General features: G+C 39.4%; 1 protein-coding gene across 1 annotated transcript; it reads right to left on the bottom strand.

Annotated features, from left to right (window-relative positions):
• Positions 1-497: 497 nt before the first annotated feature.
• On the bottom strand, positions 498-26,165 carry SDHAF3 (succinate dehydrogenase complex assembly factor 3). The gene is made up of 2 exons (XM_032183316.1): positions 25,995-26,165; positions 498-1,335 (listed from the first exon to the last, which is right to left on the bottom strand). The coding sequence occupies exons 1-2, from the start codon at positions 26,163-26,165 to the stop codon at positions 1,132-1,134; spliced, it is 375 nt and encodes a 124-aa protein (XP_032039207.1). The 3' UTR covers positions 498-1,131.
• Between the last annotated feature and the right edge of the window lie 1,476 nt (positions 26,166-27,641).

Raw genomic sequence — 27,641 nt, 5'->3', positions numbered from 1 at the left:
GGAGTGTAGCTTTGGCAAACAGCATGTTGTTACAACTTGAGACAGATGGAAATGTGCTTACTTGTCAAAGCTGTTATCCCCAACGAAGCAAGAAATTATGTTGTCTCGAACGCTCCACGGGTAAGGAGACAGTGAAAGGTCCAGAAATAGAACAAAACTAATAATATAAAACTAGGTTTGGAATATGAAATGAAAACTGTCTTTTGAACAGGGGGTTGTTTCTTCTTAGCAGATAAAGTAGGATTTTTGTTATTTTTTTTAGTTACAATAATATGAGTATTACAATAGATATGCATTGTCCTGATGAAGACTTACCCGTTACCCCAAAAAACTGATGTCTGTTATACATTATTATGAACCAGGTGATTTTAGTGATTGAGGACTCCATAAATTTGGTCAATATAATATATTATATATGATAATATAATATAATAATATTGGATGCAGAGCTTATAAAGATTATTTGAACTCTAACTATAAACCAACCAACTAATGAATGTGTTTAAAAAAAAAGTTTATTTTTGAAAGCTATTATTCATATCTAATTTCCTTCATAAACCAGCAACTCTTTACAAGTCAATTTAATAATGAATCATACCTTTTATTTTAAAGCAAATTTCACAATACAGCTCAAGAAGAAAACCAACTTTCAATTTCAGCAGCTCTATGTGTTTCTAATACTGCTCATTTCTTTCTGTTGAAATAAACACTCTTTAGCACCACACTTTTGTTCATTGTCTACTGAATTCACATCAGAAAACAAATGTTAATTGCATCTTTTCCATCATGGCAGAGGATGATGTACAAATGGAAAGAAGTTTTGCTCTATGGGTGCTTAAATTAAAAATAAAACTTTTGATTTTTTAAAATGTCAATTTAATGTTACCAAATTCTTTAAGTCTCCACCTTCCATTAGGAGAAAAAATGAAAAAAAAAAAACCTGCAATTAACATAAAAGTGTTATGATTCCATTTTAGCAGTCATTCTTGCACAAGAAGCCAGAGACATCAGCTTCAGATAAGTTATAGCAATAGCAGCATCCGTCATTCCACAAAAATCACATTCTAGCCCAGCTGGAAAGGGAAGTTGCAAAATGCTTCCGTATGAATTAAAAGAATCTTTAAAACCTTTTTAGCTTTTGTGTTCTGAGTCTTTAGAAACTGTTATTTCTTTTTGAGGTTTGGTAGCCTCATCCATCAGTTCCTTCAGCTGCCCAATCTGCTCATCGCGGAAGTCATTAAGTTTTTCTTCTGTGAGCTGGATGCCAAATACAGTCTTTTCTCTTGAATTTTGTTTGTCCTCATTAATTTGTTGCCGTATCAGTGCCGCGTAGTTCTAACAAAGAAAGAATACAAAGGTCACAAAAATGACAAGTGCAGGATGTCAACTTTTTAAATACCATTTTACCATAGTATCATACTCTTACATAACCTTCTATAATAGTCTATTTACACCAAATGACAAAAAAGTATACTTTCTGTTAGAAAGAAAAGTTAAGAAATCTCTAACATCTGTGATCAATTTTAAGTAGATAGTTTAAAATACATATATAATACAAGTACTGCCCCTAATGATGGGCTCTGCTTTGCATCACTCCAAAGTGGCTCCCATCTGGACCTGTCACCCCTGGCTCTTCTTCCCCACTCATTCTCTAGCTGAACAAATCTTCTGCACATGCCAGAAAGCCACAGTAGTTATGGCTTCACTTCGATTTAAAGTGTAAAGAACAAAAATTCAAAACTGGACCCTGAAAAATGCTGGGGTTTTGTTTGCTCATTACAGAAAATGGTTCTCACCTCATTTTACCAAAAGGCAATGATGCCCCCATGAAAATATCTTTCCGCCTTTACAGAAAGGCTGGAAGCAGAACAAATACACACTATAGCTCATTTTCTCCATCTACAAATCCAGCTGAGAAACAAACAAATCTCAGGATGCCTCGTTGTTTACACATTATTGTGCTCTGAGAAATTCATAGTTTTTTCTGATATCAGGGATCTGTGGAAAGGCACTACATGTCTTGCTGGTACGTAGTTCTGTAATTTAAGATTCAGCTTCTGTATAGAAGATGCACCATTTTTCTAACTGCACATGAGCTTTAATTCAGATGAAGTTCAGAAATAAGCTGAAAAACAAAAAAAAACAGCCTGCAAACACAGCAGAGCCACACTTAGTACATGCACAGCACCAGAGGTGTTCTCCCTTGCATGGATGGCAAAGAGTGACAGTCAGGGACTACTTCTGCACCTTAGGATTTTTTTTTTAGGTTGGTTGGTTTTCTGTTTGTTTGTGTAAGAAGCTCTGATAGTCACAATACCTTGTCTGAACCTGCTGTACCCTATCAGGCATTTATATGAAAAAAAAAAAAAAAAAAAAAAATCAAACCAAGCCAAAGCAAAATCCACCATGTTTTTGCCTTGTATATGACTTACCCCTTGTATATGACTGCCACCAGAAACAAATAAGACCAGAATCAAGCCCAAGTCAAGTCAACCTCTCCTGCTGGTTTCAGTCAAAAGACAACTATTTATCTCACGGTATGTGGCCATCGGTGTCACAGACACTCGGAGTCCCTCTCCTTGCAGCAAATGTCCCAGGCTGAGAGCAGGTTATGAGCAGCACAGGGTGCAGGCAGCCAGGTCCCTGCACTGCCATGACACACACGAGGACATGGAAGCTCTCCTTGCAGGCAACAAAGCAAGGCAGATGCCCAACCATTAGCCTGCTTTAAAATCCTATGTCACTGTTAAATACATAAGCTTGTGTTTGCTACACAAACTCAGAAAGCAAGTATTTGCTGTAATCAATAACCTTTCTTTCTGAAAATAAATTAATTTCCTGAAGTGAATAAGCAGTGTTCCTCTTCTGATTCATAAACTTTCACAGAATGCACAAATTCATCAAAAGGGCATGGGACAGGCAACATCAGAAGTTTTAAAATACCACACATTACAGAAACGGTGTAAGCCTTGCTGTTTCCAAAGTTTAGAAAGAATTAGATACAAAAATAAAAGTGACAACCACACACAAAAAAAGAAAAGCCCCATTCCTGACTGCCAGGTGCAGACTGCCATCTTGCCCAGTACCTGCTGGTAGATCTGATATGTTGATAGGAAATGTTGATAGGAATTTGTGATTTAATTGTAAGATTAAATGGGTTAAGAGCTTGTTTGCATTGGGAGAATTGCAATCGTCTTTCCTATCTTCTTCAGCATCTTCCTCAAAGGTAGGTGTAACATGTAGTACTTTACATCTTAAACCACTCCCAAAATCTCTGAAAGGCTTTCATTCATTAAGATAGAAACATTCAGGATGGATATGCCTATTCACAGTAACTACCTGTATGGTTCATTTGGCTGCCAGATTTTCTCTTAAAAAGGTCTAAAGATTTTTAATCTCCCTTCTACGTGATAAGCAGTTAAAGTATAAAGCTGACGTTTTTGTTTCATCCAGACAACCATCTTCACTTGCAGCCGAACTAATGACAGCACTGATCAAACAGCAGCATTACTGGGGCCAGGTAGGAAGCAGCTGCTCTGTGCCCTGTTTGTTTAACATCTCAGCCAGGCACTGAAAAATGGTATCAGCTTATTTTAAACTGATTTCCCAAGGTGACATCGAAAAACAAGCATGGCCTGGCAGGCCACCCTCATCGGTCACCGTGAGTTAACTCAAAATCACAGCATTTCAAATTCTCGTTCTGCTGCTAGGAGCAAAACCAAACACATGCTGACAGGACTGTGGCATGAAGAAATGATGATGTGAACAAACAGCACAGCAAGGAACGACCTGTTCTCATCTTAACAGAGAGATGCTGAACGCATGATTATATGCGCAGATTGCTGCAGGTGATTTACTGTGTTTTTACTTAAAAAAAAAAATAATGTATTTGTTTTGTATTCTGTTAAAGTAATTAATTAACAGTAAAAGAAAGTCTTCGCAGAAGTGAATTTTAAATGGGGAATATACTTCGTGAAACTCCAGAGCATTTTCCTGTGATTTTATTTGCAGCTGTAAATATAGTTAGAAATGTAAGAGCAATCCCAGAAAAAATTTACCACACATTAGCTCAGCTTAATGCCTTATTTCAATGGATTTTCATACACTCATGTACACATAAAACCGGAACAACCTACACTTCACCCTTTAAAACCACTTAAAATATCCCATTAAACTTTTAGAAACTGCATACAGTTACTCATTCAAATACAATTACTCATTCAAATAAGTTAGTCGATCTGAATAAACAGCTATTTTAAGTCACACGTCCTCTAACAGGAATATATTAGACAACTTCACATCACCTGTCTTTGTGTAAAGGACACGCCGTGATGACTTCAGACAAAGTGAGAATCTACTAGAAAAGGTGGTGAGTAAGCCCTCCTCCTGCTTTTTAAAATACTCAGTTGTATTCGAATGATACCAGAAAGTGACATATTCCCTGCAGCACTCAGGGTCCCTTATGTGGAGAGTCAAAGCAGTAGTTGCTGTGAGAAGGGCACAAGAAGAACGAAGGCAGGCAGGTACCCAGCGCGGTCGTGGGCAGATGCTGGAAATGTCAGGCATTTAAACCACCTGAGCAGCCACTATGTTTGTAACACCAGGCCAGAGGCAACCCCTAGCAAAGGGAGCTGTTCACCAGCATTCAGCACTGGCTTAACGCTGCTCCTGCTGGGCAATGCCGCGGGATTTCACACGTAACATGGAAAACAGCAACATCCAAAAGGTTCGAGGCCAAATGTTTCAGTCCTATTGCCACAGACAGCGCTTACATTCAGAGGCTAAAATAAAGCCTCTAAAATCACATTTAAATGAAGCACTAGAAACAAGCTGATCTTCATAAAATATGACTAAGTATATACCCGTTACATTTATAACAAGTCAGAACTACTGGCAAGCTTATTTATGAGAGAAATCAGCATTTTGCCTTTTGTTTTCTTGTTCTAGCATCTCCTTTATTACACTGCAAAATCCATCAACAAAATGCTTAATATCTACTAGAAAAGGAAGAGTTGTGTTAAGTTACACTGAGTTCTCCGGTTTCCAAATCAGGAAGAGTTTCCCACACCCCAAAACCCCAGCACAGCCCTTCATCAGCGGGGCTGGGCTGAAGCAGACGGAGCTGCAGACCTGACATAGCACCAAGGCTAGCACAGGCTGCAGCAGGTAAGCAAGAGGATGTTCCTCAAGTGCTGTCTTCACACAGGTCCTAAATAATATGCTTACCCTCCCTGCATTCATACATAGACCTCTGCTGCTCGAATTCAGCAACACCATGAAGCACATGACAAAAATTGCAGTTCCTTCTTATCTTTACAGAACTTTGAATTCCGTGGTATTTTAATTTCTGAGGATGAAAGACCATGTCACCATTTCTGATGCACAGGGGTAAAACAGATTTCTCCAGTACAAAGTTACAGTTGTAATGACTGGAAACAGCCAGAAAAAAAGCGTCCTAAAAGTTGAGCTGGAAAAAAAAAAGCCATGAGAACTTTAAGAACACCAAGTTTTCCCTGGAGACTTGGGAAGGATGCTAGAATATGTGATTATCAACCAAAAGTTAAGGCTGGTGACCACAGCAACAAAATGATGCACACACTGCAACTATACTGAACTGTCTTGGGGTTCGTTGGGGTTTTTTTTGGTTGCTTCTTTGCAGTTCGGAAGGAGTAAATTAAAAAATGTTCAGCTAAAATGGATCCAGAGAACATAATTATGCAATACCTAGTAATCAGCATGGAGAATTACTATTTGATCGGGAAGGTATAAATAGACTCCTTTTTGAACAGAGTTTACTAATGTTGTTAAACTGGAAGAAATGACATTTGTTGAGAGGAATGTGAAACAAGTTCAAGGACCAACTCAGCTTTGCTTGTAGCTTAAATAATATGTAATTTTAACATCCTTTTTACATGTAAGACTTATGAGATCATAATTTGAGATAAAAGTGGAAAGCCCGTGGCTTGACCATCAAGGTAAACATACACGTATACCAATTCTATTCAGGCAAAAGAAAAAAGGAATGCAACACTGTTACAGTTCATCAGAGTGACTCTACTGTCACTTGTGGGAAAACAAGCTGTGATTAATCATTTCTTTCTGGATGTACAATACCGATGTAAGTACTGTGCCTCAGGGCCAAAATCTAGGTCACTAAAAGCTTTTTGCACCATTTGGTCACAATCACAGCCTTTGAGATCCATTCCACTTACATTAATAAGCTTCATCGCAGGCCTTAAATAGAAAGCTCGAGCTCATTCTAGTGAAGGAGAGAGGAAAATTCAGCACATACTGGGTAGGAAAAAACAACTCTTTAGAAAAAATGAATTGACCGATTAAGTTCTGAGAAGAGCTCAAGCTGCAATGTAGATACGGCACAAGAAGTGGAGCAGAAACAAGAGATGGGAGGTAAGCCAAAAGAGACGGTCGCGTGAATGGGTTCCAACAGCTCGCCACGCTCCTGCAGTGGTCTTCTTTCCTTGGACAGGCTGCAAAATTCAAACTGTAAGCTCCTACTAAGCCAAAAAATCTTCTCTTATGTAATAAAATTCTTCTCTGAAGCATAAACCAGTGTTTGAGAAGCTTTTAAGTTGGTACTTGGAGACAAAAATACTTGAAGAGAAATACGTTAAAATGCCATTGAACTGAAGGACAAAACACAACAAATTATTCAGTCTAGACCATATCTGTAAGAATTACGATGAAATTACAGCGTTACATACGACAAGCCCTAAGGCTGTTGTGACTGGACAAATAAGCAACAGACCAGAAATGTCAAACTTCTTTCAAGAACATGGTTTCATATTTTTAAACAAATCCTAATAAATCCTCAACTATTTGAAAGATGGTTATTCCCTGACTCAGTTTATATTTTGATTTATTTTTTAATGCTGCGTGTGGCAGCTCTCAGGCTCATTAAACAGAGCTGTCCTGTGCACTTTTTTCTACTCCTGATGTTTTGTCTGGCAGATCTCATGCTACAAACTCACAGAAAAGTCAAGGATTTATCACATGCAGCTAATTTAAAGCAGGGTAAAGGAAAAGACCTGAAGTGATAGTCTCAGTACATACTTTAGGAACGTAACTTGTTCTATACATCCGTTATACTGTAATATTACTATTTTAATATTGACCTAGAAAATCCTGGCAGAGTGGTTTACAGCAGGTAATTCCAACACAAACATCAGCTTAACAAGTGAGTAGAGACATTTTAGGTTTTTTAAAGTAAGACTGTTTTAGCAACATAATCACACTACAATTAAAGCACACAATACAGACATCACCTACAGACTTCTGTACCAATTCTCTAAAAAGGAGACAAACAACTGATTTTTTTTTTTTATTATTATTTCTTTGAGAAGTATAACTTCCAGATTTTCAAGGAAGACAATGATTTCACATCTAGATATTTGCAAAAGGAAAATAAAGCCTGTTTCCAAGACAACCACGTTAGCTTCTAGACTGCTAGATACTAACCAAGAACATGTAGAAGATTACATATCCCAACTGATGACACTTGAAAGACTCACCATGCATGTTCTTCTACTCCGTTTATACCCAGTGAAGCACTTCAGTCATACAGACACATAAAAAGGATATTCAGCATTCTTATTTTTTCCATTGCTCATAGTCTTGTACACTCATCAGAGCCGAAGTTTTCAATAAACTAACGATGAAAAACTCAAATATAAACAAAATTTTAATCCGCAAATAGGAATCTTGCACTGATTTCAATGACACCACAAATAACCTTCCTGCTGAAAGTGCACTGAATTTTTCACTGTAATGGACCTGCAGAAAAATAATGTGATTGAACGAATTATGTAAAAAATCATGGGTGCTATTTAATAAGCAAACCAGAAGGTCATTAGCATAAAAGTCAGATCCATTCCTCAGGACAGACAGAAGCATCCCCAGTTTCAACAGAACATTTTTTATGTTCCCTGTTCCCATGCAATACACCAGTCTCTCTCCTCATTTAGCAAAGCAAATTTGGCAACAGATAATCCTGAGTCAAAGTCTGTCCCAGAGGCTCATTTCCTTGGCCAGCCCTGCCGTGGTCCCTCTGATAACTACGGACAGACACAAGCCCAGCCTGGCTGGAACTACCACCCTGCAGTAGCTCTTAAAGCAGAGTCCTTCAAGTTTATCTACCTGCTTCTTCAGCAGAAGTGTACACACACGTTTCAATGAGTGCTCTTCACAGAGCACTGTGTAGGAAACCAGCCTTCAATAAAAGAAAGCCTGAGTACAGGTGGACTCACAAGCTTTCAGGAATAAGAAATATATTGCTGCTAGGAAATGCAAGTGAGTTCTTATAAGGGTGCTACTTCGACAAGTTGGACATCCGGTCTAGTCATTTTTAAAATCCTACTCTATAGAAATAACTCCGTATAGTTAATCACAATGATTTGGTTGAAGTTCAGTCCTTCTTGTTTTCAAATAGCACTAATGCAGCATTTCTGTGAAAATAAATGCATACTGATATAACTGATGTTATTTAAGACAACTACAACATACTGGCTTGTATCTGTATATTCACACTTGTGGTAAAAAAGGTTTATTAACGCAATTAGCATGTATTTAATAAAAGGCAAAAAGATTAACTCACTAGTCTCTCTGCTAGACCTGAGGCATATTCTTTTAAAGTTCTTGCTGCTGAGCAACAAAAGATGCTAAATGACGTTCACATTTTAGCCCAGAAATACATTTCGTATATACATAAACTTACCACCATTTAATGAAATTAATAAAACCGTTTACAAAACCTTCTACGCTCTCCACACAATAGAACAAATCACAGCACTTTTTTTTTTTTTTTTTTAAACTGTACTGCTCTCAAAATTGCAATAAAAGATTCTTTACTCTGTTTTGCTTTTCTTAAAACAGGTTGATGTAATGCAGCCAGAAAATCTCCTGATATGAAGCTGCAGACAAAAAGATCAAAGAAATTAAAAGTTGCCTTTCTAAACATAATTCTAAGATAGTGATGTGTTTTTTTTTTTTTTTTTTTCTGGTTTCTTGAGGTCAAGAAATTCTAAAGCCTGCAAATCTATGCAACCTACCAGGGTTTTTAACTCGCAGTCTGCAGATTTCAATACAACCTCTGAACTGCTTCAGAAGTAGCCAGAGAAGTTAACTGAAGAAAGCAAGTGTGCTATGGCCGTGTTTAAGAGTAGCTATAAATGAGTAGAACTGACTACATCAGAGCCCCAAATCTGGAAAATGAAAAAAACCTGTGTAATCATCTGCAATCCACTATCTATTTATCCCTCTACCCAATGGCTCTGATTAGGAGGATTTTTATAGCACCTCTCACTTTACAGCAAGTATGGGCTGAGCTGTCACGGAAGAGCAAAAGACTGGAAGGATTACGTACAAAAGGAAAAAGGAAAATTCACTTATCGTGGAATCATAGAATAATATTCCAAGTTGGAAGAGACCCACAAGGATTACAGTCTAGCTCCTGATCTGCTGAACAAGTTTCAAAATTCAATAAAGTACTGTAGGGAGAGCTAATTTAAAAGTGCTTCTGAAAAACTCCATAAAATATTCTGTACTTTTCTTCCATAAAATATTTCTGTACTGTTCTTCTGAAAATCAAATATATATATCAAATTCATGCCTGAACATTCTCCAATAATCTCTCATACAACAAATACTTCAACTCATCTAAATCTTCTCTTACTACTTCTTTCTTGTTTCTGCCACTGTAAAAGGCTTTTCTACTATTAAAGGGAGCTTGCTTTGAATTATCAGATGAGAGGGAAAACAGGGTGGGGAGTAAGAAAGGTACAGAAATCAAGGAAGTCAAATCGTTCAGAGTTGTATTTACTTTGAAATGAACACTCAGTTACCAAACCTTAATCCTTCACGACAAAAATTCAGGCTGCCTGCTTATTCCTAAAAATTCTCACGCACTTGGTATTCCTCCTTTCCTCTGTGCAACCAAAGGCTGTCCCCTACCAAGCCAAAATACCCGTCCGACTGGAAAACAAAGCAATTTGCTTCTATCATTTAAAGGAAAAGACAATAAGAAGAATGTGAAAACACTAAAGTCAAGAAAACATCAGGGCAACCTTTCAGGAAAGCAAATACACCCTGCGGAGATCGGTCACACTGGCTTAGTCCTGCTCTCTGGTGCTTTCCCAGCTGAGCGCGACGCTCTCCAGCTTCAGGTGAAGAGGTATCAACACTCAGAGCAGGAAGGGGCTGCCTGTATGTAAGATAGCAAGAATGGAAAGTGAGGTGTATTAGTTCTACTTGTGGGTCAAAGATTCCTGAGATAAACTACCCCTGCTCTGAGTTAAGTGGTAGCATTTACTCGTTTCGGTGTGGCACATCTGCATCCCTTTAAATTTCTCTCCACACTGATACCAAGATGCTTTTATCATTAGTGCCAATGACAAACTGCTGCATTGTTTTATTTGTACTGTATTAGGAAGCATGTCCTTCTTCTGTTGTGTATGACGACCTGGAAGAGAAGAGTTTTCAATCTGACTACATAGTAAGTCTACAAAAAAATCTTTAGTTGTCATCCAGTGATAATATGAATAAATAGCTTGCCTCAAGATTTCTACCAGGTAGAGAGTATTTAAAATAGTGAGAGGTCCCAGTTTGTTTCAAGACTTCTCAATATTAAAGAATTATCTCAACTCATATTAGCAAGGCTTTTAAATTACTCCAAAGTTGCTTAAAGCAATTCAATGCTATTTTAACATTAAAAACTTGAATTATTTTTGATCTGTTTATACATCAATGATTTCTATTTACTAATCAAGAAAAAAGTGGAGAAGAAGGCCTGATGTGTATCTCAAGCTCACAAGCAGGTAGTTCTCACTCTCCACTCTGTAGGGTGGCTTTTGGACAACTAAATGTGTCTGCTTTGTAATTTAGGCACAGGATTCCTACAGTGCTAGACCAAGACCTAGAGACCCAACACAAAAAACTCAAACAAGTTACCTACAGACACCAGCAAGGTGATCTTGGATAACACTTACATCACCTATCAGAGATGCTTACCCTTGAACCACACTGATGGTAACTTACGGGTTTTTTCCATAACATGGCTTAACATCTACTTTTAATGTCCTAAAGCAGGGCGACACTGAAAACAAAACAGAACACTGGTATGAAAAAGAGACACTAGGAGACCGATTGCTCTCATGTTTCTTTTGCACACTGCTTACCTCTAAATGAACTTCAGGAACGTACGTATCAGAAATGAAATCGCATCACTACAACAACATAGGCTCGGTCAGGAGGATTTGCCTAATACCCTACCAAAAAAAAAAGTGCCAAGCTCTCCTAAAATAAAGCTTAAGAGAGATGGTAGGGGGTGGAAGAACCAACAACAACACATCTTTTAAGGCCTTTTGTTCTGTTTTGTTTTCGGTTTAATAGATTGCACTTCGACAACTTGTTTTGGGGGTGAGGATAAAGACTGGCTGCCTTCTGAATTTCAGCCAGAGTGAATGAACACACTGTCAATGCTGTTTTGAGAGACCAATTTGAGACATGGTTGTAAAACCCAAACATTTTATTTAGTTAAATATGATTTAAGCTATAGAAATGTAAAATCCCTTTAAAGCTAATATATAGGTTTGTAGGCATATCCTTGTACATATTTTCCTTTTCTTTTTTTTCCTTTGGCAGAAAAGCAGTGGGATCATTTGTATTCTACTGTATTCATTTATGAGAAAAAACACCAAACAGATCTCCTTATCTTCACTGAACTGCTTGTTATACCTGCTATAGGAGTGATTTTAAAAATAATAGCTTTGCAAAACACCTTTCTTCGCAGAACCCAGCACCACAATGTTTTATTTCCTCAGGTGGGTGTTGAATTTCCCTAGAAAAGTTCTGCCACTAGTGCTGTCAAAATTATCACATGTATTTGAAATAGCTTTAGGATCCTATCTTCCCTCACAAACACTGCCTACAAGCATCTAGTCACAAACGAAAACAAACAAAAAATACTCAGGAGAAAGGAAACCCTTGGCAAGTAACTAGGTAACGTGCACTGATCCTTTGCTGTACCAAAAGCTTTAATCAGGAAATGGGATATGCTGAATAGCACAAAGGGCTTGAGAAGTCACCTAACCCAACAGATTGGGAACATCTGAAGGTGAAAAGAAAAGACAAAGCCAAATACAACAAGTTCAAAGTGCTCGTTCATACTGCAATTAAACCCATTACATGCTGTTGCATGCTTTCTGTTAGACTACTGAATGCGTTCAAGTGAAGCCCTGGTAGATATCAATTTAGCTAATGCATCCTCAAACTGTAATGCCATGAAAGACATTAACTGGAACCAGGTCTCTGATATCAGGGAATTGATTTTCAAACCAAAAAAAAATCTACACAGACTTGTACACCTAATTTAAACCTACCTATACCTGTTGCTGTGCTCTGAAAGTTTGAATTTGTGCAAATAAGTGCACAAACGATACATGGAAAACAAAATAAAAGAAGTTAACAGCGATGAAGACAGCACTTGCATCCTGTGTAACACCATTTTCCAAGTCCTTGCTAACTGCCATAAAGGTTTTTTCATCAGAGCTGTGCTTCATAATAACACTGTAACCCTCATTGTTTGTATGTTGAAAACCCACATAATTTGTATGGCTGATTTTGGTGTCATAATATGGAATGTCACATACTAGCGCATACCAAACATCATTGAAACACACAGCCAACACACATCTACATCGTCACATTACACATAAACTAAACAAACGATTAAGCAAAAATGAACACAGCACGATTTCAGTTCTTAGGGACGTTGTTCTTGGACTGCAAACAAGCAATTAGCTGCCCCACAAAGGATGCTGATGTGTGCCAGTGACCGCGTACCTTGAGAGTACCGAGTTTATGCTTGTACTTTAGCCCTACTTTGTTGTGAATGTTGATTTAAATTACGGCTTTCTGATTGCTATCATTGTAATTTATTTTGCTTAAACTCCAGAAACTTCAGCAATTTTCCCAGCTAACACCAGAAAACTATGCTTTAAGTCAAATCTCTTCTCCATGTCCTCTAAACCAAACTAAAATCACATGGACAGATATAATAGTATGGTTTGTATGTCAAAAAACAAGTACTATAAGCACCACAACAACATGCATTTCCAAAAGTAAACTCTTCAGATAAGAAAACACAGGTAAAATTGTAATCTTACCAGAGTTAAATTACACCAAGGTTGTGCCACACACACACACAAAAAAAAACTAAAACATTTCAAAGTTCTATCAAAGATTTGAATGCTATGAAGCAAAAGCAGAAATGACTTCCTGCTGTTAAATGCTTAAATATTACATGCAATTAATCTCATTAACTGAAAAAAAAAATCACATATTTAATGGATAAATATGACAGATCTCACTAAAACAATTTTTTAAAAGAAGTTGGAAACTAAAGCTACTTTCCAAGGTCTTCCCAAACTCTTATCCAATTGTTTATTCCTTAACAGAAGCAGCACCTTCCAAGTGCCAATGGCAACACGCCAACAAAATTCCTCAGGTTTGCTCTCTAGGCAGCATTGTTGCAAAAAGTACCCTCGGTCTTCACAACAGGCAAATTATTGAGTCAAGCACACATTCGGTAACTAAGACCAGAAGTTTGGAGCAATTCCATTTAGCAAAGGTAAAATGAAACAGCAAGAAAGCTAGGAAGCACCTAACAGATCCCATCCCAACTTCTGTCCCTATTTCAGCCAGCAGTGCCAGAAACCACAGCACACTGGAAAGGTGCTTATTTTATCCAACATACGTAACAAAACTACAGTAATTTCAAGACTGTTTTCCTTACTAGCCTAAAAGCTCTTCAGACAAATCAGCTTCCTCCAGGTACTGCTCCATACCAGCAGTAATTCCCTGGCAGCCACCAACCTGGTGCGCTTCATTTGTCCCTCGGACTCCACTCACCACCCTGGCATCACCGCTGACCCGGCCATCTTCCAGCCTGAGCGACCCACAGAGTCCTCAATGCCAGACAGCTCTGCCATGGTGAACTCGGGGAAAGGGAAGCCAAAATTGGCCAATATTTTGTGACTGAACTTACCAATCAGGTGGCCGCAGCTCACATACAGCAGGCAGCACAACGCCACTGCTGCCCACAGAAAAGATTGCTGGTGCTTCAGAAGGAGCCACTGAAATCATCACTTGATTTCCACATGCTTTGCTGCTTAGCATGACCGTGAAATACTCAGAGAAGTAAGGCACCAAGCCCCTGAAATATACCACACAAACACACGAACACAAGGGGGGAGAAAATCCTTAAGGGAAGGAATAAGTTAACACCTAGAAAATTCAGCGTGTAAAACACCCGCTAACACGGAATAGTCAACACTGGGTCATGCTGCAGGAAGTATCTTCAAAAGGAGAAGCAAGGTGGTTCCGATGCCAAATGAGGTCAGACAAAAAAACTTTGTCCTGAAGACAATGTGAACTAAACAAAATGCAGAATGGAAAATTTGGAAAAACTTCAACAAATTCAAGCGCAAGGTTTAGAACCCTATCCAAGCCCATGTTATCCTTTATGAAAACAGGTTATTGGTGAAGTAATTATTAAATGAATGCTGATAAAAATACCTTGAATAGGTTTTCAAACTACACACACACAGAGCATCGCAGAGTATCACTTTAAATACAGTCAGTGGTCCCATTCCTGTCTCGATCAATTTGTTAAATCCTATTTCAGACCTTAAGCTTTGATATAGAGCCAACCTCTACAGCTTGATGGACACATCGGTCACAGAGTACCTCAGAAACACTATTCCTGATCTCCCCATTTCTTATAAAACATCTTCATAGCTGTTCATCCAGAATCAGACAACATACACTCAGGAGAAGGACCTGTAGTTGTCAATACTGACCTTTCACTTAATCCTTGCATTTTAATTGTTTCATGGCTCTCCACTGGACTAAAACATTTTAAGCATGCTTTTATTTACTTCTCCATTCAGAATAAATCAAATCCAAATGACCACAGAAATCAAGTTTACCACTGGAAAAACATACACTTAAGATCATTAAAACACCCTAGCTTTGAATCATCTCCTGCACAGAAAGTTAAAATTTAAGAAGCAAAGCAGAATGGCAAACTTTCACCTTGCAGTTACAGCTTTGTCGGCCAGCCGAGGGCTATCGATGCTCTAACACCAACCACGAGGGCTGAAGCAAGCGGGTGAGGGCTGCATCTGGGCAGGCTGCATCTGAACATGCTCTACTCAGATCCTGCAGGTTCTCGGGCTCCTTTCTAGCTAAACTTTTAGAGAACCCAAACAGTAATGTCACGGAGCCCCATGGATCAAGTCTGGAAGGACGGCATCCACCACCTCAGTCCAGGGTCTGCCATTCTCAGCCACGTTTAAATTCCCAGCAATTGTGAAATCAGTCTTCTGCTGCAGGTGTCTGCAGGGACACAACAACCTCTATCGACATCCAAACATCAGCTGCTAAAGAATAATGGTGCATGTGTTTTTGTTTACAGTTTGGAGATGGCAAAATGGCATTATCCACAACCCAGGCCATCTCATCAAAGAAGAATCCCTTTCCAAAATTAGAAAGGACAAGAGTACTCTTGCCTAGGATTCCTTATTTTTAGGGCACTGCTTCCTAGTACTTTCTTGGCAGATACACTAACAACTTGGCCTGTTTTTTTTTTCAATATGCCTCTTACAGTTTTATACGGACATGTCCTGCTGAAATTCATTGAGACTTGGGCTTCTAAGTCACCTGCCTTGCTACAGGCTTTCAGCAATCTTGGCACAGGCACCTTTGTACCACAGAGAACCCCTCCATAAAGATGCTCCTGGAGTCCCAGGACTCCTGGGTCACCACCTACTCAACCAAAACAGTGCTCTACACCTCTACACCTCCACGCTGAAGACCAAAAGCAACTTATTCTGTGTATTGCCATCTCCCCTGCCACGGGATTTAATGCATCAGCAGGAAACAAAACTTTAACCAGCTCCTTCCTAAAAGATAAATATTTAATTGTTTACAGCATAAGCTGTTCTCATCAAGGAAAACAAGGGCAGCACCAGGCAAACTGCCATCAATATTCCTAAGAAAAAACAAGGTCCACCACAACTACTTTCCTCTATCTGGTCCATGTTGGGAAACTGGTCTCCTGCTTTGGAGTGGCATCTGCTGGCAGACAGGCACTCAAGAGAAACCAGATTCACCAAGGACAAAGTAAATAAATCAGCATTCACATTATTCACAAAGTATCTTTCATTTCCTTCTTGACTGAGGACACGATGTTTCTTCTTAACAACGTAACTTCTTTCAGTTATAATGCAATGATGGTGGAATTGCCATGAAATAGAGTGACACCCTTAACACTACCCATGAAATTTCTTTTCACTAGTCAATTAGCAGCAGAACCGGTGGGAAAAAAAAAAAAAAAAAAAAAAAAAAAAAAAAACACAGCTACACAAGATCTCATCCTTGTAAAACCACTAAGGACATAATACGTATTTGTTATTTAATTAAAACTCTTCACATCACGGCTCTCAAATCCTTACAATGACTCACCACAACGGGTGTTAGAAACCTTGCCAGTATGCTGAGAACACTGAGAACAATCAACTGGATTTAAAAATTCAAGAGGTCAAGAAAACAACTGGATATCGTGTTTTGCTGTACACCTTATATTGAATTCTAAGCGTTAAACCAAACTTAAACTCCTGTAAATAAAGTACATACACAGAGCAAGATAAGTCATTTCCACATGAACCAGAATACACAAATGTGCTTGTAGCACAGCCTAAACCCGATCTACACTTTTCTTGTAAGCCACAGTTCCTGTATCTGTGTCAGACTACAGCTCCTTGGTCTAAAATATCACGGTGTTTCACTGACACGTGCCTGTATGCATTCTGGAATGGACAAGAAAAAAGTCCAATATTCAGTTTAAACATTTCAGCCATTTCCAGGAATGAAAGCAGGAATAAATATATATACATATATATTTATTATTTTACCTTTTGAATAAAACTTCCTACTCTTAAAAACACCATGCAATACCAATGTACTTTGCAACAGAATCTAAAATTTGGTGGTTTTTTTTTTGTTGTTAGGTTGTTTTTTTTTGATTGGTTGGTTGATTTTTTAGGTGAAGACCATACCCATACTGGGCTACACTTCCAGAGACATAATCAATTTAACACTCAGCGGATCCTTTAAATAAACTAGACTAATTAAAAAAGATTTGTGCCTACATACTGAGGCTCCATCTCCTCCAGGCACACTATGCTGTGGCCCACTGTGGCTGATGAGGATTTTTAATGACTCTTCTCAGTTGCCAGATCAGTCGGATGGAACCAGTTCAGGAAGCTACAGTGTAGGTCCATCTCCTTCCCGACACCCCGGGAGCAAGAAAAGGTGTGCTTTGATGTCACTGAAGTAGGACATCTGACACCAGATCCGCAGGCCAAGAACAGGATGGTTATCCTGCAGAGGACACCTGCTGGAGAACCTAGTAGTGGTCTAGATTATGAGGTGAGAACTTGGAAATACTAACTGGCAAGGGAATAAAATAAACAAAATGCTACAGAGTGTACAAAAAAAAACATATATCTATTAAAGAGTACAGGAAAATGTAAGTATCTAAGGTAATAAATGTGCCATCAAGGCTTAAAGAGGAACAACAGAAGCAAACCTATTGCATTGGACCATTCAGTCACAAAATGATGAGGAAAAAATAGTTCAAAGAACTCCCAGAACTTTCCAACTCCAGAAAAAAAGGGACTCTTACCACATCAATGTCTGCTGTAAAAGTATTAACGCTGTCACACACTGGCAGTCTACTAAGTTCCTAGAAGATGATGAGGATTTTTTTATATTTTTTTGCATAAAGGCTAGCTCAGGGTGCTTATGTCAGGCTGGTTTTCTGTAGCAGGTTTGGCTCAACTGCAAATCCGATTGTGAAAAGCAATCTGAGTGAAAATCCTACCAAAATGAGAGACCAGAGGGAGAGTAACAGAGGGTGAGTAGGAGCACATTACATGGGATATCACTGCAGAGAGGTAAGACATTTCTCAAGTAGAGAAAAACAACCACGGGCTCCAGAAAAGCAAACTACAGCACCAACAGGGAGCCAGAGGATAGCGTGCCAGACAAATACTTTGAAGCATAAAAGGGTGGTATAGGTCCCCTTTTCTGTGACAAGGGATCAGAGAGTCACTAAATATTGCAAACTACTCAGGTTGGTAACAGCTTTTGCTGCTGGGGAAGCAAACTACCCCAGTGCAAGTCAAAACCAGAAAGCACCGCAAGAGACAATTACAGCTACATCAGGTGGAAAGCACGGAACATATTTAAAATAAAAAAGCCTTCTCAAAATCTGCAGCAGTAGTTTAGTGAATTACACTACATATTTCAAAACACATTTTAGCAAGAAATGAATCTGTGAAAATTCAACTTTGTATCAGAAGATTCAAAGCCCTACTTGTTCCTGGTATGGGAACGCGCCTTATAAATTTGAGTATTTGCTGCCACCACGCGCACACTTCAAGAACTGCAGTCTTATGAAGGGTACTCACTCCTGATGTATCAACAAAGTCAAAAATCAGCTGACTACATTATAAGGGCACTGCAGCCTGAAGCTTGAAAGTGCCAAACCCTGAAAAACTGCAAATATAATACTAAAATATTTATTATATTTTTATTTAATATTTAAACTCAATTCAATTCCGCTATGCAACTGTAAAAGGCAAGAGACCAATTATGTGCTAAGTGATATTTGGTGGTCTACAGAAAATAAACCAATCACTCTGATTCACCCCATACCAGCAACACAGTTCCATACCTCCAGTCAGGCCATCTCAAAAGAAACAATGGTGATGGGGGGATGTCTCAAGTCTCACCCTCCTACCAGGCCTCAGAAAAATGGGAAAACAAATTAGAGAACGCTGCAGTGACCTAATCATCTGCCCATTTCCTCTAAATTATAGAACAGAATAATTCAGGAAGAAAAAAAAAAGCATAAAACTAGTGTATCCATTTCATGTTGTCCAGCAATTCCCACGTAGCAAGAGAATAAGCATCTACATTTTATGGATCAGTTGCTAGTCATTCTTGGAAGATGGGTGCAAGATCAATCTTAGAAGGTATTCTACAGCTTTACCTAGTTAAGAGAAAAAAAAAAAAAAGGCATCATGATGTCTTTTACGTTACTCTGCTCTGTTGTTCACTAACATCCTTGCAAGAATAACAACAAAAAAATGGAACATATTAACAAGAGCATATTAAACTCCTCACATAGCCTTAAGATATAAAACTTAGTTAAGTCTACTTGCAAGATTGCTTGCAACTTACTTCTAGTATAATGATCATTTCATTAAAAAAAAAAAATCCCATTAACATTACTTCTGGAATTAACCTTTAAGAACCAGCAAGTCCAACATTTTGTCAGACTTAAGTAAGATTTTCAAATCACAGCCTTCAAAAAATGTAGTTTTTAATTAACAGGCACGGAAATAAAAATATTTCAGGATATTTTTTCTGCTCAGTTTATTCCAAGGAGTGAGTTGCAGTATAATCACTAGGATATCAATTAGGAGATATATAACTGTAGACAGAATCAGCTTCAGCGTTAAAACAGCCAAAGCTTTCAGCATCATGAAAGCCAGCAAAAAATAAATAATAATAATAAAAAAAGATAAAAATGGTGCTAAACACAAGATTATGAAGCTGAAATTTGAGGTTGAGCTTCTTGCAAAAACACAGTTGATTAACTCACACTACTATTAGTGAACTGTATAAAAGAGCCTTGACCCTTTAATGGGTTCAAACACATTAGCTGTATATTCAGACATGCTATATACAAATCTGGGGCTTTAAAAATCCTCCAGTTTGTGTATCACTTGTGCAGATACCTCAGTATGATGCTGAAAGGTAAAAAAACAGTTCTGCAACAATTATTTAGATGTGCTCCAGATTCCATTTTAACTCACAGAAAAATATCAATTTTGTGTCTACACAGAACAGAAAAGCACATCCATACAGTATAGGCAATTACAGCACTCATAATATTATTGCAGTAATTACAAAATATGGTACTTGACAGCACTTGTGGAAAGTTGGCAGTGTTTATAGTGTTGATAGTGGAAACGCATTGAAAACACGGTAACACCTACCATGCTTACAAAACACTACAAGCTGACAATATTCACACAAGTACCAAACAAATGCTGCAAGGAAGGTCTCAGTGAAATACAAACAAGCAGAACTCCTGATAAATTTGCAATTCCAATTTATAGCCAGTTTGTCTGTTTGACCCACTACAAAGTCATTTGTCGATCAATTGTCCTGTTATCATCTCCACCTGAAAGCCCACACTGATAAGGATTTTTTAATTCTACTGTAAAACACTTATGTAAGAAAAACAGACACTGCTAGAAGAGCAAAATGAGGACAAAATAATCTGAATACCCATCTCCTCTTCTCTCCTTTTAAGTCATAGAGGAAACAAGAAATCTAACAAGACTCGTACACATACAACTTACAGACAACTTTTAAGACTTATTTTTTTTTCTGTAGACCTGTACTGAGTTAAACTTTTTGAAATGGCTGCCAAGGAACTGTGAAAAAGCAGAACGAGGTTAATTTACAGCAATGAAATAAACTGTTAGATTAAAAACTACTCAGGGGCCTGAGTGCACACCACTAAAATCACTGATTCCTGACCACTACAACTTCATTTTAAAAATAAGGAGACCCTCAGAGTTATGTGCTATTATGCATGTAATTTTTGCCCTTAGGCTATTTCCTGATTTTTAACCACATACACAAGTACTACGATACGCTACATAGCATGGTTATGCATATGCTGTGCCTCGCATAGCTTGGACAGAATTTTATACAGCCACTAGATGGAAACCTGAGTTACTTTTTAAAAACAGCAATTCTGCAAATGTCATTGCTGGTTGTGTTTCTACTGGGTCTGACATTATTGCTAGTTTCTTATTTAGAGATCTAATCACATGCTGACTGTCACAAAGCTGTATTCATTTTAAAAGTGTCCATGAGCAGGCACACACAGAATTTCCCCTGATGTCCTTGAATCTGAAAGCACTAATGTTTCTATGAAGTTCCATCACTTCAGTGGCATTCACCTCACAATTAATTTATTATAACCTAAGGTAACTGGTGTACGCAAGGGGTATAACCTGAAGTGACTGGCAGCCATGGCTGTCTGATGAGACCCCAATGGCTCAGATGTTGCTTCTGGCTGTGTCCAGCTCCCAGGCTCTCTGCAGCTTCCATGGAAGAGGAGCAGGTCCCCACTCCTGCTTCTAAACCTGTATTGGAAGGAGCACTGAAAAGATGAGAGTAAAGCCACAATATCAAAAGGATGCTTCACCGTGAAATTCTGTTACAGGGATTTTTGGGTTTAGTTGTGGTCAAAAGGAGCTTTACACATGAAAGCTGGCTCAGGGCACTCACCAGATCATGGGTGCTGCACCCAAGGGCCATCTGACAGAGGCAGGCTTCACATCTGACACCGGAGCAGGACACCCCTGGCAGTAAGGCAGAGCAGGGCTGATTCCCTGTGTCCAGCCATACCCAAATCCCACATCAGCCATAACTACCCAGCTCTCAGAAAAGTGAGAAGTTCCTTCCTGCTTTTTGAGAAATATCAGAGAGAATCAAGAAAATTGTCTCCAATTTTGCGCTTACAAATTAAGACCCAGTGAACACCCTAAGTGGGGGCTAAATACGTAAGTCTCAGTAGGAATTTACTCTTAATAAGAAGGTTTTCATCCAGATAGCCATAAAAATCACTAAAAGCAAATTCCAACGTATCCGGTAATGTTACAATGAAATACTACTCTTAAATCCTATTTCACAGTTTTTATTAAAGTCATAAAATGGCAAAAACCTGAAAGTCATATTTCACTTCCCCCCAAAAATGTATTTCTTTGTCAGGCAAAGAAAAGATCACTTATATAATGTACTTCACGGAAACTCAGAATACAGAAAGTTAGCAGCAGTTTCAGACTTATGCAACCTATAAATTTGCTGAAAAGGCAACCCACATGTCCCACTCCTATCCCTGTCTGATTCCTGTACTGGCCACAGCTTCCTCGTCCACCCACCCAACTTCGGATATTTGCTCTTCAAATTCTCTTTTCAACTTCTCAACTTATTTTTCAGTGCCAGAGGCTTAACACAGATCAAAAATGGGGAGGGAGGATCACACCAGCTGAAAGAATTAAGATGCAAAACTTTCAGTATACCCAACCACCAACAGAAAGAGATGCATCATGACAGCTGTGTCCTGGGAGACATTATGGGTCCATGCCACAAATCATCCAGGCAAACCAAACACAGCAAGCGAGAAGGTTGAAAACAAATTTGATGAATGATAATTATTTTTATCACACCTGATATCATACTGACTAGAAAAATTAGCCATTCTTGAGAGGCTAAGTGACCAGCTCCCCAGGTGGAAAGATACAGTTCCACCTTCATTTTGCCAATACAATGCCTGGACATGTTACCAGGAATGAAAAATGGTCACCTTCCTTCCAAGCGTACAACAGCAGATGCCAGCTCCCAAATCAGTTGCAGTTAATTTGAAAGCTTATAAAAAGGCTCTCTGAGTCAAGAGAGGCCAAAGCATTTCAAAGGCAATTTATTCAATCTCTCTGATGTGAGAAAATGTCATGTAATTCTGCAGGATGATTCTGCTCATCTCAGGAAGTCCAGACCTTCCAGCCTACAGGGTCAGACTTTTTAACAAGGTAAGTAAGAAATGACCTATTTCCAACTCAAAAGAAGAATTAACCTAAATGATGTAAAACAAATGATTACCTGAATTACTTAGCTGAATATTCTACACCATTATCATTTGTAACCCGGAATGAAGTAATCAATATTATCTTAATATTACCTATTCTTAAGTATGCTTTCTCATCAGCTACCACACAATTTAGATGACTTGAATGAATTCACTTACCATATCTGTCAACATTAATTCAATAGCATTCCAAGGTAATAATCACTATCAATCTAATTATATCAGCCACCTCCTGTAAATGAGTACCAATTATTTTAATTAAAATATTAAATATTTAGAAAATAGAAAGGAACGTATATTAATAATTTATATACTTAATTTCAATCTACCTGAACAACCATGATTCCTGAAAAACAAAGCTTGCTTTCTTTGCATCTCCCCTTCCTACTTCTCAGCGGGTTTCAAGAGGCAAAGCATTAATCTAACAGCAACGACAGGAAAAATGCAATTTTTGTATTGTTCTATTATTTTTATAACTTTTTATGTACCTGCAGACTATTTCTACCAGTCTTATTTAAGAACTATTCCAAGAATATTCAAAGAACAGTTTCCCCATTTTGTAATTTCAAACCGGTCAGTTTAGATTCCCCATAAAAAATGTCATTTGTGACCTGCCCAAACTGGGACAGAACAATAAATCCCTCACTTTTTCTACGTACGAAACAAGGAGATCCTTTCTCATCTCCTTTAATGGAAACTGACACTGCAGCAACATTAGGGCATAGACAAGTTGTTCTAGAATCATTCACACACCAAGGCAATTATTAATTGGGTGTCTTTTCACCTCTTTTTTTCCATTTCTGTTTAAACTTCATCTCAGAAATCTCTCTTTAACCTTCTACTTGTGTTTCTGCGCCCTGCACGTATACTCAAAATGACTGTACCCCTGTTAAGATTACACATCATATTGGAGTCCTCATTCAAAGTCAAGAAATGTCAGTGCAATCATCCTATCCACAACTTCTGGTCTATCCTACGAAGAATATACATTAGGATGCACTATCCTTACATAAATTCCTAAATACTATTTTTCTGTAACATCAGACAACGTGCCACTTTGTACCAGATAGCATGCATGCAAAAAAAAAAAGATGTGAGGAAAGAACTTTTCCCATTGAAGTTGAATATTTATAGCACTGAACTGCAACCATTAAGGTACATGAGTACTTTAATGAACAAGCTAATCAGGAAGAAAAAAAGCTTTGCATGCAATATGCCAAAATACTGTTATCTGAGCAGTAACTTTGTTTTTCCCCAAAAAAATGGTTAAAACTGGACATGAAATATAAACATTTTGCATTAATGTAGCAGTGATTTAAGTTTTTTTTTGTTGTGTTTTACTCTTCTTTTTTTTTTAATAAAAATAGATATGTAGACAAGAAATACAAAAATGGTTCATCTATATGAAGTAGCATGTTACAGCTTCAGCATCACTGAGTGAGCAACACACACACCCTTCAAGAACTGGGCCTTCACAGGTACGCTGCTGTGTTTTGCAAGAACTGTTCTGGAGCCTCCAGTCTATTTCTGATCAAAATTTAAAAAGAGTGTCCTGGTGCCCAAGAAAGGCAGAAAGAGGACTCCAAAATGAAGTGGAGCATCTTTCTCTTACCTAAAGCAAGTATTCTACAGGCTACCTTCCTCAGCTTCCTAGTTCAAGTCTTCAAGGTACTGCACACCACAGCATGTTGTGAGAGGCAGAGATTCCTGCAGGCCAAAAATCTGGAAGTCTGATTTACAGATTTCCCCCATGAAGTAGATAATGATTTAAGGGAGAAAAAAAAAAAAACAAGAACAAAACAAAAGATTAAAGGAAAGATGAGAAGAGCCACATTAACTACATGCTAGCATCTCGCTAAAAGAGAGACATACTTGTAAAGTTCTTTACGCTGACACTCTCAAAATAGTTATTAAATTAGCTTCCTTTCTTTGAACATATCATAACTAATAGCACTGCATGCCAGGTTTCAAAATTCCACTTCTCTTCCTTGTAATCTATTTTTTCCCAGTTTTCCCTGTAACCTACTTTTAAAATACTTTTGAGAAACACATTCACAGAAATGGCTAATGCTTCTTCAATTTAAACATTGTCTTCCTTTAAAAAAAAAAAAAAAACTATTTCAAAGAAGATTTTAGCACCGAAAATAGTTAACGTGCAACTTGTTTTTTTAGCTCATTAAAATTGGAGGCAGTGATGCAGAAACATTTTGGCAATATCAAATAAACTGCAACTGAGAATTATAATAGCATCAGCCATTTGAGAAAATGATACAAAATTTCCGATTTCAGCATCTATCAGTTGGCAAGAGGCAATTAAAATATATTTATTCATTTCCCCTGGAGAGAAAACCAGGCAGCGTTCTCCCTGCCTGCTCGTGACACCCCAGTGCAAGGCTAACTGAGCTGCTTCGCCCCTTGTATTTTAGCTACCCCTGTAGCTAAAAGCAGAAGAGATGGCTGGGCCAGGTGTCTCCCCGTTACTCTTCAGCTGCCCAGTCTGAAGCCCTGCACACTGCCCATTCCAACCAGCTCCCAGAAGAGAGGTCTGTTGGGGACTATTAGTGCGCTAGCACCTGCTAGAGCTGAGGATCGTGGAGGGAGCACCTCGAGAGCCACCTCCTGTCCCATGAAGCCTGTCCCATCCCAATTACTTGGGCATTATCTGCCTGTCTCGTCCCAATTCCTCGTGCGCTATCTGCCTTGTCGTCACTGCCATCCGGGTCACGGGGGGCAACACTCACTTAGGACTTGCTGCCTTAGGAACCACTCTGCAAAGCGAAGAAGATTGCTCAAAAATGACCTGAAAGCTCACGTGTGAGCTATTTACACATACATATTAACTGTATTTATACGATTAGCTGCATATGGAGCTATACATACACATCTGTAATAACATATTATATGCAAATCACACGTGCGGCTGCGTGGCTGCCGTTTATAATGCACATATAGCTGGTTATATGCTTACAAACATATCGTCAGCTATACGCATATGTGCATACATAACTGGTTATATGTTTATATGCACAGAGCTGCTACGTTTATCCACACATACAGCTGACGATACGTTTATATGCACACAGCTGAGGACACAGCCGCGTGCAGGCGGCTCCCCGCACACGGGACGAGGAGAGCAGCCCCCCGGGGCCGCCCCCTGCCCACGGGGCGCCCCTCAGGCACTTGCCTCCCATTCCCGCAGGAAGCGCTGGGCCTCAGCCGGCCCCACGGCCCTGTGCCTCCTGAACTCCTCCCTCACGTAGCGGTCGCCCAGCTCCCGCAGGGCGGGCGGCAGCGCCCGGTGCAGCCGCAGCAGCCGGCGGTAGAGGCCCCGCGGGCCGCCCGGCCCTCCCGGCATGGCGGCGGCGGCCGGGCCGTGAGGCGGAGCCGTTGCCGGCCTCCTACCGGGCGGGGCCCGGCCGCCGGAGCAAGCGCCGCTGTCGCAAGGGGGCGGAGGGCGGGTGAATAAATGGGGCTGGAGGGGGTGGAGGGGATGTGGTGTGAGTGAGAAGTCACTGGAAGGGGCACACGGGCACACGAGGATCGCCTGGTCCCTTCAGGGCTGACCGCAAGCTGAAACGTGTCGCCGAGGGCATCGCCCAAACGTCCTCAGGGTGCTGACAGGCACAGGGCACCCACCACACTCCTCTCCAAGAGGCCCGTCCCAGTGTGTGACCACCCTCACGGCACTGACATTTTTCCTCATGCCCTGCCTGGCACAGCTCTGAGCCCTTCCCTCACGTTCGAGCTCTGCTACCACCAGAAAGAAATGCAGAAGAAAACTGCATTTTACACCCGGGCAGAATTCAGAGCCAATAAAGCAGTCCACTAAAACCAAACTTCATCAGCTTAAATCTATCTGTGTTATTAAGCTTGTATCAGAGGGAGCTATGATAAGAAGCCCTCCCGCCTTCATGGGGCTGCTGAGGGTTCATGCCGCCGCGCTGTTATCTCCGAGCTCCCGCTTTCTGCTGCCTCCCACATGCAGAGCAAGCTTCATCTCTGCAGCTCGCAATACGGTTTTTTCAGCTGTTTAACATCATATCCAACCCACCCACGTGGAAAAATCTTCAACAGTCACAGATATTTTGACAAAAGAAAAAAAGGGGTTGAAAATCAGGCAGCAACAGCAGTGACAGAAGTCCGGCCTAATCACACCGTCCTGTTAAGCTCCTTCCAGCCGCTCGAATAATTGACTCTTCAAAACAAAAAGGAAACATTTCCATAGGCCCAGGGAGCATTAAGCTTTCCCCAGGATACCGAGAAATGTAATAAAAATATACTGCCTTGTCAAAAGCCCGGGTCATTATGTCCAAGCAATACAGAAAAGAGTACAAACCATTACTCCTTACTATTTTTTGATGTTTATTTATTCTCCCAGGCACTTCAGTGAAGGAAAACTGAAGTTCCCAGTAACTAACTGAAAAGTGGCTGAAGCAGCAGAAAGCTCTCACAGTTCCAGTTTTCCTCACTGGCAGTTTTCTCCTAGTGCCCCTGATGTACCCTGGGCAGGCCTAATCCTCAGTCAGTTTTGCTATATTCTCAAACTGCATTTTCTGCAGATATTTATGTTAGGAAGGATTTCTAAACTTAATGCATTTCGTTCACACCTGAGTCCGTCAGGATTTTCACATTTTTGAAAGACCAGGGTTAAAAAACTGACTTGTAATATCAGTTGTATTTGCAATGGTGCAGTTCCCCTGAGTTACCTCGGCGTGCATTCATTTGCAGAAGTCATTTAAATATTTTTCATATAACGACCCCAGCACTCACACTGCACACACTGACAGCGGTCTTGCTACATCCATCTCATGTGAGTTTAGGAGTCCTTGTC

Source organism: Aythya fuligula, chromosome 2, assembly GCF_009819795.1.
Source record: "Aythya fuligula isolate bAytFul2 chromosome 2, bAytFul2.pri, whole genome shotgun sequence".
Lineage (NCBI taxonomy): Eukaryota > Metazoa > Chordata > Aves > Anseriformes > Anatidae > Aythya > Aythya fuligula.
The sequence above is the reverse complement of the archived record's forward strand: the minus strand, read 5'-3'. Positions and strand labels throughout refer to the sequence as shown.